The sequence below is a fragment of the Centrocercus urophasianus genome, unplaced genomic scaffold (assembly GCF_019232065.1).
Source record: "Centrocercus urophasianus isolate 14NV4802_14NV808 unplaced genomic scaffold, USGS_Curo_1.0 seq_26, whole genome shotgun sequence".
NCBI lineage: Eukaryota > Metazoa > Chordata > Aves > Galliformes > Phasianidae > Centrocercus > Centrocercus urophasianus.
This window is the reverse complement of record NW_024884822.1, coordinates 10,992,804-11,005,171: the sequence shown is the minus strand read 5'-3', so window position 1 is coordinate 11,005,171 and position 12,368 is coordinate 10,992,804. Positions and strand designations below refer to the sequence as shown.

The 12,368-nt window shown below is 52.7% G+C and overlaps 2 protein-coding genes across 3 annotated transcripts; both read right to left on the bottom strand.

Annotated features, from left to right (window-relative positions):
- Nucleotides 1–403: 403 nt before the first annotated feature.
- On the bottom strand, nt 404–3,894 carry CD74 (CD74 molecule). 2 transcript variants are annotated; one of them, XM_042826115.1, is made up of 9 exons: nt 3,764–3,894; nt 2,701–2,876; nt 2,474–2,565; nt 2,317–2,379; nt 2,025–2,120; nt 1,813–1,903; nt 1,270–1,458; nt 1,063–1,119; nt 404–906 (listed from the first exon to the last, which is right to left on the bottom strand). In XM_042826115.1, exons 1-9 carry the CDS (start codon nt 3,835–3,837, stop codon nt 899–901), a joined length of 846 nt encoding a protein of 281 aa, XP_042682049.1. In that variant the 5' UTR covers nt 3,838–3,894; the 3' UTR covers nt 404–898. The 2 variants fall into 2 exon arrangements, with proteins under 2 accessions (XP_042682049.1, XP_042682050.1); XM_042826116.1 differs by lacking the exon at nt 1,270–1,458 and having other exon boundaries at nt 3,764–3,888.
- A 4,159-nt stretch (nt 3,895–8,053) lies between these two features.
- On the bottom strand, nt 8,054–11,114 carry RPS14 (ribosomal protein S14). The gene is made up of 5 exons (XM_042826117.1): nt 11,011–11,114; nt 9,805–9,955; nt 9,461–9,622; nt 8,933–9,009; nt 8,054–8,164 (listed from the first exon to the last, which is right to left on the bottom strand). Exons 2-5 carry the CDS (start codon nt 9,951–9,953, stop codon nt 8,097–8,099), a joined length of 456 nt encoding a protein of 151 aa, XP_042682051.1. The 5' UTR covers nt 9,954–9,955; nt 11,011–11,114; the 3' UTR covers nt 8,054–8,096.
- Nucleotides 11,115–12,368: the final 1,254 nt, after the last annotated feature.

Here is a 12,368-nt window from a genome sequence, read left to right as displayed (position 1 = left end):
TGTCAGTGGTGAGGAAGAAGAGGGAGCAGACCCTTCTGGCTAGGGCTAGTAGCATGGTAAGGAACAGGAATGCAGAGCTCAGCAGTTTTCTTCCCTTTTCTTTCTTTTTTTCCCCCTGAAATTGAATTTATTTTTAATGGTTGCAACCCAGTTGGCATTACTGCACCACTTGAGTTGCTTACAAGGCTTTCATATTGAAAAGTTTATTTGAAATAATTAGTTTCTGATTTCATTTGTAAAGGAAGTATTGGATATGTGCAGAAAAACTCAAACACCCCCTCCCTCCAAGGTGAGCTCCTCTTCCCTTTGCTGCCCCCTGTGGCTGTTCCTCAGATGAAAGTTGAGCATCTATCTCTACTACAGTCTTCAAAAAAAACAGAAATAAAACCCAAGAAAGATGAAGGAAGGTTTAAAGGTTTAGTACTCTTAACAGGGCTCCAACCTACAGGGGTTAGATAAGCTCAGGGAGGTTCTTTTGCTGCTTTTAATGTTTGTTCAGTGAAAGAAAGCATTAGTGGCTCATTCTTCAGCAGGGGTGATCTCTGCATTGCTGGGAGAGGTGTCCTGGGGGGAACAGGAGAAGGCTGGGAGCCAGGTGGTGCCCCTCACACAGTGCCAGTTGCAGCTCACATCCCAACAGCAAAAACAACTGGGGCTGCCAGAGCCGAAATCATTTTCCAGCTCTACCCCCCGGGTCAGTAAATGGAGCAGTCACACTGCAGCCCCAACCAACTGGGGTCCACCCCAGGTCCTGTCCTGCAGCAGGGGAAAGGATGTAACTGAGGTCAGGGCAGGAGCTCTAATTGTCTTTGGGAAAGCAAGGTAAGAGCAGAAAAATGGAGCAAAAAAGGTGGGCTGAGATGCTGAAGGCTGGATGGGCATCCACAGGCGTCCTCTTCTACTTGGCTTTGAAGGGAAGAGAGGAGGGAGTCACCAGCTGGCTCTGAGTCCAGAGGGCCTTGTGCCCCTGTATCAGCGTGCTGCCAGCAGCCCTGCTGTGGGGAACTGGCAGAGCAGAGCTCCTCCAACCCCCTGCAGCACATCAGTCCCAGGGCTTCTTACCTTTCAGCATGTCCACCCCGGAGAAGATCATCTCCTCAGGCTCTGTCGGGGTGGGTGCTGCAAAAGGACAGCAGCAGCTCAGTGCCACGGCCTCATCCCTCACCTCACCCAGGATGGTGAGCGGTCAATTTTGCCCCCTCCTTGGCTCTCAGTTGCCCCAGCCCTGGGCCCCTTCTCTCCCTGCCTGTTGCTCCTCCTGCCACCTACCCGAGCAGTCCAGCTCTCCCCGGGTGACAGTGCCCTCAATCCTGGTGCCATTTTTGTAGCAGCACCAGCAGTAGCCTATGCTGGCAAAGCACTGCTTGGGCAGGTAGTCGCCGTTCTCATCGCATTCGGGGCGGAAGCGACCCGGATGGACACCACCGAAACTGGCCTCTGCCTGGCACTTAGTTTGCACTAGGGTAATAAAAACAAACGGGACAGGGTGAGCACCTGGGACCTCAGGGCACGTGGAAGATCCTATTAGGGAAACCAGCTTTGCTCAGGAGTGTCACTTCATTGGATTTCCCCAAGGAAACCCATCTACCTTAATGAGAGCCAAGGGTAACGATCTCCCCGAAGGGTGATAGTGACAGAGAGGGTTGGAACTGGTGCTTTGGATTTTGGGACATGGCTGTTTCCAAAGGCCTCCAGCAGGAGGCTCAAGGAAGAAGAGGCCCTAAAGAGGGCAGGGGACAGCAGTGTCACTGCTGTGGGAGTACACTGCTCCCAAAGTCTCAGCCCTGACCTGCAGCACCCACACCCTGATACCTTTCTCTGCTGGCATTGCATTCTTCTCCTCCACCTCAGGGCCTTTGGCCATTTCAAAGAGCAGCCACTTGTGCATCCAGGCCTCAAAATCCTGAGGAAAGGGAAGCAGAGGGTGAATATGGAGAGGTCCTGAGCCCAGCAGGCAACCGGCCCACCAAGCGCCAACAGGACTCACTCCTGGAAGGGAGGGGTAGGAGAGAACCAGCACTCACCTGCCAGTCCATAGCACTCATGGTCTTCTTCAGACGCTTCATGTTGCCCAGCATGTCATCATTCAGCTCTGGGAATGTCTTCCTGGGGTCTGCTTTCTACAGAGTGAATATTGCAGTGAGAGATGGCAAAGGAAAACAAGGAGATAAGGCAGGAGGGAGCACTGCTTGTACAAGCACTGCTGGGACCAGAACTCTACCAGCACGGAGCCCCAGGGAGCTCAAAGCATGCAGTCTCATTATCTCCTGCAGAGCAGAGGGCAGCTGTGGAGCTCAGGTGGGTGGAAGAGCTTACCAGCAGCAGGTGCCTGACTTGATCCTCAGTCTTGTTGCTGCGGGGTTTCATGGCCTCCATGGGCTGCAGAGAAAAATCACAGAATGGTTGGGTTGGAAGGGACCTCACAGGCCATCCTGATCCTGTTCCAACCCCTTGCTGAGGGGGCACCTCTTACCATGTTACCAACAGAGGGGGCAAGAGGCAGCACCTTCATGGCCATAGGCACGTTCATCATGGACATCGCCATCTTGTTTGCTGGCTGGGTGCCTGCCAAGGACAGAACAGTGTGAGGGGCACGGCCAAGCAGGGTAGCTCTGGCTTCCACCAAGCCCTCAGTATGTCCTGGGGTTGGTGGTCTAGCAGGACCCAGCGCCCATCCCCAGCCCTGATGATGCTACTGACTGGTGGGCATCCTCCTCTGCAGCGACTCCAGCTTCAGGCTCTGCGAGGTCTTGGTCAGCTTGCTGATCTGCCCGCTCTGCTGGTACACATAGTAGACAGTGACGGCCTGGCCAGCGATCAGCAGGGCCACCAGGATGGACACCGCCGACAGCGCGGTTCTGCGGCCGAGGGTGGACCTGCAGGACAGGAGAGGGAGCTCTTGTGGGGCCAAACACCAAAACAAGGTGCCCTGTGGTCCCCAAGCCCCACGGTGCCACTGAACCCAGACTGCTCCGAGCAGCGCACCCAGAGAAACACAAATCTCTTCTAAACGATGAGCGTGACATCAGCGCTTGGGTGGCTGCCACGCACTGGGAACCGAAACCACAGCTGTGAGCAGAGGGGCTCGGCCACGTGCGCAGGGCTGAAGGGTGCAATTGCACATGGACACCAAAGAAAGGCAAAGGAAATAGAAAATGTCTCCTTGGCGTGGCTCTGAGCTGTGTCCTGCCCCCGGGAGCCAGCCCTGCACTATGGAATAAGGCACCTACAGGTGCTGCCCGGCAGAGTCTGGACCTGGCCATGCTGCCAGCCTGTCTGCCCAGAGACTGATGATGTCAGTGCTGCTGGGATTTTTGATTGGCTGGAAGTGTTCGAGGTGGGCCCCCCCCCCCACCACCCCCACACCCAGCACAAAGAGTTTGGGACACAGAGGGTGACTGGGACACGGGGGTGCTGTAGCATTCCAGCAGGACCCTGCAGCCATGCTGCATCCCCACCCACTCCATACAGCCAAGCTTGCAGTCCATCAGTTGGGCTGTGCCCCCCACCCACTCATAACCACAACACGAGCATATCTGCCCCACATCCGTGCTGAGTGATCCCCCATGCACCCCATAACCGTGACACGAACCTGCCCACCCCACAGCCACGCCATGCCCCAACCACCCCACAGCCACTCTGCGACCCCCTCAACCCCACAGCCACACAGTACCCACTCTCAGCCCCACGCAGCACAACTCCTCCACCCCACAGTCACACTGTGTGCTCCCCACTCCCGCCACCCATATCCCTGTGGTGGCACCTCTCGTTGTTCCCAACAGGGAGCACCCCACTGCTGCTATCGGAGGAGATGAGGTCTCGCTGCTCCTCAGCCATGGTTGCACCACTGCTGCCCGATGGGGAAATGAGAGCCCCACAAACTGCTGCTGGAAATACCCCAACTAAGCACCCCCCGCCCTGCCACCCCCTGGGAGAGGGACAAAAAAAAAGCCCCATTGGCTGCTGGCCCTGCATCACCTGTTGCCAGGCAGAGTTCTGTGCCGAACGTCTCTGGTCCACAGTTGATGCCAGGTCCCATCCCGAGCACTGCTGCTGCCGCGCTGTGGTCTGCTGCCTGTGTCATGGGAAGCATCTGCTGGTGTCACCGGTTAGCGGGCACACTGCCCGGCTCCGCTCCATGAAGTTTTAAGGCTGGAGCAGGCACAAGAAGGCTTCTTGAGCAAATCAATCCTCTTCCCTGGGGCAGCACAGGAGCTCCTGCACCTGCAGGGGTTGCTCAGCAAAGAGACGCCTTGTTGGCTGAAACCTGCTTGAGGAACAGAGACTCATCCACAAAGAATGGGGCAGGGACCCACACAAGACACCTCTGCACCCTGTTCTGAAGGCATTAACAGCTCACATCTTCAAAACCAGCAACACACCCTCAGCGTTTAAAAACAAAAAAAGCCCATAAAACTGCCCTGTGCCATTTCCAGCCCTCCCTCGCCCAGCCAGCAGCTGGGGCACAGAGTTTGCACAGTTCTGGCTGACGCTCAGCTCCTTGCAAGGAGAGAGGGCTGTGAGCCCCCAGACAACCTTGGCCCAAGGGGTGCCAAGAAAAGCAAAGGGGAACTCAGCAAGTGAAAGCAGCACGGATTTCACCGACCTCTGCTCTGGGCAAGTTTTTCTCTTTTGGGTTTTTTTGAAGACATCTCTGCACAAGGCTGTGGCATTTAAAATTTATGTCAGTAAGTCAATGGCTTTCCCAGGAAGATACTGACCTTTGCACCACTGTTCCTCTTTCTTCACTGTTTCCTGCACCCCATGGCAGCACCTGCATCCAGCACTGTGGGACCTCTCATCCGCAGAGCAGACAGAGTCGTGTCTCTGTCCTGCTCACAGGCACCTAGGAGCTGAGCCCAACACTGCTCCCAACTAAGGCTCCAGCCATGCAGCAGTCAGCACAGCTGATTTATGCTGCCCATGGACATCATGCTGCTATGTACAGGGGGAATCAGCTGTCTTTTTAGGACAAACCAAGCCTCCCAAATATCTGGGATAAGGAGCAGTCTTATGGCTGAGTTGAGACTTGCATGTCACCCACAGGGCTTGACCTGAGCACAGCAATTCTTCCAGGCACGGAGGAGGAAATAACCTTGGGGGCATTTGCCTGTCGTCACGTGTTACCAGGCAAAGCCTGCACTCCACAGCCTCTGTTCTGCAAGTCAGCCACAGCAGCACGTTCCTGGCAACATGCAGGACTCGTCGCCCTGCAAAGCGACACGGAGCATGCTGCAGAGCCAAAGCCACAGCATTCACAGACCACAGACCCACACTGCCATGCGTATCAGTGATCAGCTCGTGCTCTGGGGTGTTTTTGCAGGGCTGGCAGCACCACGCATGGCTGCAGCAGCTCTGCTGAGGCAGGAAGAGGCAGAACCCACAGAGCTGAGCCCTACTGGCCAGCCAAGTGAGCCTTCCTCTCCAGGAGGCCCGAGGCGTCCCTGTGTGCTCCCACCACCGCATGGCTGTGCCCTTCTCTTCCTCACTCACCATTTCTCCCTGGGAGTTCTTACACCAATCTATGAAGCTGTTTCTAAAGACGTCACACCAGCAGAGAAATAACAGCAGTTTTCACAGAGTCACATTTTGCCATTCAGCCCCCAACCCCTGCGTTACGTTTGGCACAGTGGGAATGCCCTGCCCACGGCCCAGCACCGAGGCTGCAACAAGCAGCAGGGGGGGGGGGGGGGGGGGGGAGGTGAGAGCCGCTCAGGCTGCTACAGACCCTGCAGAGCTCCTACTATTGGGGATGAAGGGCCAACAAAGCACATCGCCTTCCTGCAGGGGGCAAAGCTTCAACACCTGTGTGAGCCAGAGCAAACCTTCCTGCAGGGAGGAAACGCAACCCCAAGAGGGGCGTTAGGTCTGGACTCACCCTGCCTTGGGTTTGACATAAGAGCTACGCTGTTTCTTCAGCAGTTTGCTCTGTGAGTAAAGGAAAGTTACACGGGACACTGCCCATCAGCCCTGAGCCTCTGCGTGGGAGGGATCAGCCGTGCAGACAGAGCTGCTTCCCCTCACGTGCCCTCCAAGCACCAAAGAACCAGACGCCTTTCTTTTTCTGGGCCTGCAGGGGTCAATTAGATGTGACACGGTGGTTGTGCTCTGCCATGGTTTCCAGCTGCTCCTCACAGACCCACTGAGCAGCAGGGAGCTGGAATCAATCACAGAATGTCAGCTCTGCCTTCAGAAAGTCTGTTAATTTGTAGAGACCTTCAGCAGCGCATCAGAACGTCTCAGCCTGACATTCCTCATCTCGCGGGCAGCACAGCTGGCTGAGAAAGCTGCCTGCACCAAGAGATCGGCACTCCTGCCTGCCTCCCATTTACATTCCCCAAGAGCCTTACCCAAAGAGACACCCGGTGAAGTGGCCCCATTAACAAAGTAGCACCAGAACAAGGTTTAACTGTGAAAAGGCACCATGAACAGAGCTGTGCTAGCAGTAACACAGCCCTGCTCCCTCCGCAGCACCGGGCTGTACTCAGCCCCACACTGGCTCAACTCCTCTTGGTTTTTCAGCACTTTCTCAGTGCAAAGTTTAAAGAACATTTCAAATACAGGAAAATAGCTGTTTACATAGCTGCAATAATGCACTTTTAAGAGAGAAAGGGAAGTTGATTTCTAAAGCTTTCCACAGCCACATATAAAATTACAAATAAAACACGATGGCTGCGCCAAGAGAAATGCTGGCTTGGGAACACGAGCCCAGGCAAAGACTTTTTTTCCACAAAAAGGGGAAGTCATGTATTAAGCAACAGCCTGCAGAAAACCCAACCCTGGTTAGCTCGCTCACAGGCACAGCTTTCTTTTCCACAGCAGGGACACCTCTAGAAGATCACGACTAACTCAGAAACCACAAACATCCAAGTAGTTCTGGCTATGAAAACTAAGACGCGCCATGGCTTCACATCGGTCTCGTTTCCTCCGCTGTGAAATACATCCCCTTTCACAGCATGGGAGCTAGAGCTCGAGCTGGAGACGAGCCTTGACAGGAGCAACACACCCTGGATCTCATTCAGGCTGGGCAGCTCTGCTAGAACAGAGCCTGCTTTGAGAACACAACAAAGCTGCTAGTCACAGCACCCTTCCTGCTAACGAGGAAGGCGGGTAGGTAAAGGAATCCCATGAAGTATTTTGAGCTGCAAAGGTGTTGGAAAGAACCTACGACAAAGCAGTGAAGTTCTCAGATCTGAGATCTTGAGGCTCACCTGCCATGGAGCTGCGCTAGAATCCCAAGCTCCTCAATCCTGATAAATACCATCACTTAAACCCAACCACAAGCATTTCTGCACAACCACCTCACAAGAGCTGGGTGAGCTCACTCACTCCCTGCTGAGCCAGAGTCCCACTGAGAAGCGTGGAATTACAGAGGAGGAAGATGATGACGAGCACCTGAACCACCTACTGCACACTGCATTGCCCAGCAACTGCACAGCACAAGGCTGACCCACGTCAAAGCAGGCACTTCTGTACGAGGGCTGAAGTCATCATTTCTTGGGGGAAATTTTGATCGTTTCAGCTCCCTTGAAAGGCAGAATCTATTTTAGCTGTCAGCTTGATGCTACAAGCATAAACAAACTCAGTTATCTGAAGCTGTACTTCTCAAATACCACATGCCAGTACGTCTTCCCTTTGTACAAAATCCTACTATAGCCAAAGAAACACCAAAAACAAGTGATTTCAAATCATGGCGAGCCAGGGAAAGCACTTTTAAAAAAGGTGGAAAAGGACATTAATTAATCCCAGATGATGGCAGCACATTTAGTGGAAAGTAAACATTAGTGCATGAAGCAGGGCAGGACCAGGAAGTGAAGTCACTTTTCTTAAACACATCTGGAAGCATAAGCATACAAACAGCAGAGCTGAGAGCACTAATGCCAGTGCCTTCCTACTGTGTATTCACACAGCACTCTGTTATGGCAGGACTAACAACCTCACCACAGACAGGAAGCCCCACTTCAGAGGGCAATTCAGAATAAGCTGTTTGTGGATGTAATCAAACTAAAGCTGCTCAACCTCCAAGCAGCATTCAGTAAGCAAACGCACAGACGAAGTTTATAAGAGAGCTTTAATGACAAAAGGTGCAGCACTGTTTACAGACGACGTCCACGGCGACCACCCTTTCTGCGAGTACTGTCAGAGGGGATGGGGGTGACATCCTCTGTGGGAGAAAAAAAAACAAAACAACCCTCTGTTACCTGACAGAGGTACTCCAAGAAACCAACTGGGCAAACCCACACGACCCACGCAGTCACCTCGAGCAGCCTGTCACTGCAGAACGGTCTGGAGGAGGCAGGACATCTGTGAACTCACCAAATGAGTTCAACCCCAAGGCTTTTAATGCCTAGGATGCAAACATCCCCATCTCCCAAATCAGTTAAATGAAGAAGCCACAGCGTTTCTAAAGAAAAAGTTTGTGCATGATGTAATTTTAAGGGCAGCCAATGCTACTGTGCCTTACAACTTCCCTACAGGGTTTGGTGATCTCCCTCAAATAGTTCGAGGAACTCAGTTATTTCTGAGTCACAGTCTTAAACCAGGACCAGCACAATACCTCTGGGTAACTAAACTGCTGCTCTGGAAAAGAATAAAGTTACATCAGAGGCCCACCACCATCTCAGTGTACAGCTGAGGTTATTGTGCAGCCACAAGCTGGGTATCTGGAGTCAACTGACGCCACCTTCTGGTTAACCTTCACTTACAGGAGATGCGTTTGCTTACACTGAATTACGCCTACAACAGCATCCGACAAAGGCTAAGCAGAACAGCCCCAAGTCAACCTGTGACACCAAGCACAACAATCCTATGGAATATATGCCCACAGAGCTCCTTCTGCTTAACAGTCCCTCAAGAGCTTTACAGAGCAGCAAGGCTTTACAGTGACACACAGAGACACGAGTGCCTACGTATCACACCCTCCATTACTCACCAATGCGGCCGATCTTCATCCCAGATCGGGCCAGAGCTCTCAGAGCTGACTGGGCACCAGGACCTGGAGTCTTGGTCCTAGAGAAAAGAATCACAACTAATAATCATAACTAACAAATAACTGACATTAAAAGAAAAAAAAAAAAAAATCACTTCCCCCACTCCAAAATACCAAATTCACTTTCTTCCTCTTCCAGACCCAAACTATTCACACGCTGTCAGGCACACTTTATTGTCACTCTATGGTAACATATCCTCAAGTTTAAAAGCATCTCCCTTTCCACTGCCACAAACAAATAACAGCACACCCAAATCCAACCAACTGAAGATGCCACTTCAGAACAGATTCCAGATGCTCAGTGAAAAGCAATGTCAGCCAGACACTAAACAGTGTGAGACACCCTGTGTCAAAGCCAAACTCACGGGGCACATTTACACTGCCAACTTGGCAGTGCAAGAACAGAAGGACCACAGGATGATCAGATGTAATCTAGCCTAGTTCCAAAACCAAACTCACTCACTGACATACCTATTCCCACCAGTAGCCCGCAGCTTGATGTGCAGAGCAGTGATGCCCAGCTCCTTGCACCTCTGGGCGACATCCTGGGCTGCCAGCATAGCTGCATAGGGAGAAGATTCATCTCTGTCAGCCTTCACCTTCATGCCACCAGTCACACGGCAGATGGTTTCCCTGCAGAAAGAAAAGAACCTATTCAGAAAAGAAGCAGTCCCCCTTTCCTTCCTGCAAAACAGCCTCCAGGTACTGACAGAACCAGGTACCTATTTCTGCAGACGTTCTTGTAAAATGTAATTTTTCTTTTCAAAAGTGAAGGAGCCAGGTACGCAGTAAGGTGACCAGTGTGCAATACTCACTTGCCAGAGAGATCAGTCACATGGACAAAAGTATCATTGAAGGAAGCAAAGATATGGCAGACACCAAACACATTTTCGCCTTCAGCAACCTGAGGTCCCAAGCTGATGACCTGCTCTTCCTTCTTCTCCTTGCCCTTACGAGGTGCCATTTCTGAACAAAAAGCAGAAATATTTCACATTTGCATCTTTCCTGTATACCGGTAAGATGTAGCACACAACTGCTTAGCAGGGCTGCACTTCACAGAGGGAACTAAGACTTGCTTTATCTCAGCTGTTTTCTGCATGTACTACAGCAGCAGAGCATGAGGAAACCCTTTCCATGATGACCAGCACCACTGGGGACTTCCCCTCACTCATTTACTTGACTTAATGGAAGTCAAGACCACACACAACAAAACATTTATTACAGATCCAGACACCATCACAAAGCTCTCTTGCTCTCCAGAGCTTTTGAGTACCATCAGGGGCTCTTATGTGTAATAAGCCACCTAACCACACCACTGGGTCTAGCTCAAGTGGTGCTTCTGCCTCTGAAGACTTCACTAATGTAGAGGCTGGCAAACGTGGCATGCCAAAGTTTTTGAATAGGTGCCTACACATCTACTCCTACTATACTCTGTTGTCAAAAACAAGCTCTGAGGCCTTCTACCAGGACAAAAATGTAACGATGTTATTAAGGAAATCAGCTCAAAGCACGACCTACTTTTATCCCAAAGTTCCAGCCTGACGGTTCTCTATCTATAGAGAGCAGCACTTAAACCTGATTGTTAAATCGGGGCCTACACAGCCACTCCAACAAAGCTGCATTCCCTTTCTGACACGCATAGTGAAAGGCTCCACAACTACTATCCTGAACTAAACCTGAAGCTCACGCATCCATAGAACTCAGTAATATCCACCTCGCTAACCAATCAAAGCAAACGCTGAGCCACCGCCTCAAACCAGGACAATCTTCAGAGCGAGGAACCCGCTTCTGTCCGGCCGCCCCCTGCCCCCGATGGGATGCCGGCCCCTTCCGGGCACACAGCTACGCCAGCTCCAGGCTCGCCTGAGGCCTAACGCCGCGCTCGGCCGGCCCCGCTTCGCCGGTACTGAGCGCGCTGCTCCACGCAGCCCCGAGCCGGGGAAGGCGGGAGACGAGCAGGGACGGCGCGGCGAACCGGAGGAGAGAGGATGGCGGCGGATACACCGCAACGCCGCGCTCACCTGCCCGTCTGCTCCGGCGGCCGCCGCTGGAAAGGAAATGACTGGGGTCAGGGGGCGGGGTTACCGCGCTCACCCGGAAGTGGTGGCGGCAAGGGGCAGCTTCCGCCAGTGTCCGCCGGCACAGAGATGTTTTTAGTATCGCTGGCGCAGCAATTTGCCGCTATCTGCGTGGAGCTCTGCCGGTCCCGTTAAAACCATAAATAAACATAAATAAAGAACCTGATGCCCTCCCCTCATGTGTCCCTCCCCAAGATGGCGGCGCTCTCCCCTCATGTGTCTCCTCCCCAAGATGGCAGCGCCCACCCTCAGAGTCCCCTCCCCAAGATGGCGGCGCCCACACGTCAGATCTCCTCTCACCAAGATGGCGGCTTCATCTTTACAAGCGATCCCATCCCGAGGGGAGTCTTTCCTGAGAGCCTTTTTCTTTCCTGTTCGAAAGGGCTGTGCTATGTACCTAAAGGGATCCTTCTAAATGCTGCTAAATGGTGCTGTACGCCGTGTCTGTGAGGCATAAGTTCTCTCCCAATGGGACGGGGCCGTACCAGGTGCCCCACACGTGAGGGCTGCTCTCCCCGGCGCTGCTTTAGCACCAGTCCTGCTTCCTGTTCTCTGTCTTACTGCCACGGAAGGCCATCAGCCAGCTCCTGTTCTAACCTGGTACAAAGCGCTCAGCATGGCACTGCCAATTCCAGTTCAGTGAAGCAAAGTGAGAATGTGAGAAAGCAAGTGCTTATAGGATAACTATGTCTACCAGTACTTTCCTCAGCTTTGTCACATCTGTGCTCCTGACAGAGGTGTGCTGGGAGAGCTTTAGAAAGGCAGACACCTGGCCCCAGGCAGGCTGGCATCAGGCCTGGAGGCCGCAGCAGAGCTGGGCACCAGCTGCTCCTCTTGCACTGGTGGTGGTTGGCTGAGCACAACCGTGTCCCTGCATCTCACAGAAATCCAACTGGTCCCCCAAAAGTTCAGACAGGAACCTTTGTTCCAGTCCCCTGCAAAAGCCTGGAGTAATTCTACAGGACAGCATTGTTTCTACACCAAGACTTCATTAAGCCACTACCTTAGTGGCCACAAAGACTCCTGAGGGTGTGGGCATGCCTCTGTTGAAGCCGACAAAAGCTCACACTGTGCAAGAGGCCTGAATGGAGAATGGGAGATTCTGCTTCACTCCTAACCCATCCTGCCATCAGGTGACTCCTAGCTATTGACAGCACTGGGTCTGAGCTTAATGTCTTCATCCAGAAGAACAGCTACCACTCTGCTCAAGGCTTTTAAGACCTTAAACCCCAAGCTTAATGTGCAGCGACCTTGCCTGACCCATTAAAGAAAACCAAACAGACAGACTCTACAATCAACAT

Coding starts and splice junctions, on each gene's coding strand:
- CD74 (XM_042826115.1), bottom strand. CDS start 3,837: ATGGCTGAGGAGCAGCGAGACCTCATCTCCTCCGATAGCAGCAGTGGG. Junction 2,566..2,700: donor GCAGAGGAGGATGCCCACCA/GTCAGTAGCATC, acceptor TGTCCTTGGCAG/GCACCCAGCCAGCAAACAAG. Junction 2,380..2,473: donor CCCCCTCTGTTGGTAACATG/GTAAGAGGTGCC, acceptor TTTTCTCTGCAG/CCCATGGAGGCCATGAAACC.
- RPS14 (XM_042826117.1), bottom strand. CDS start 9,953: ATGGCACCTCGTAAGGGCAAGGAGAAGAAGGAAGAGCAGGTCATCAGC. Junction 9,623..9,804: donor GTGACTGATCTCTCTGGCAA/GTGAGTATTGCA, acceptor TTCTTTCTGCAG/GGAAACCATCTGCCGTGTGA. Junction 9,010..9,460: donor CGGGCTACTGGTGGGAATAG/GTATGTCAGTGA, acceptor TCTTTTCTCTAG/GACCAAGACTCCAGGTCCTG.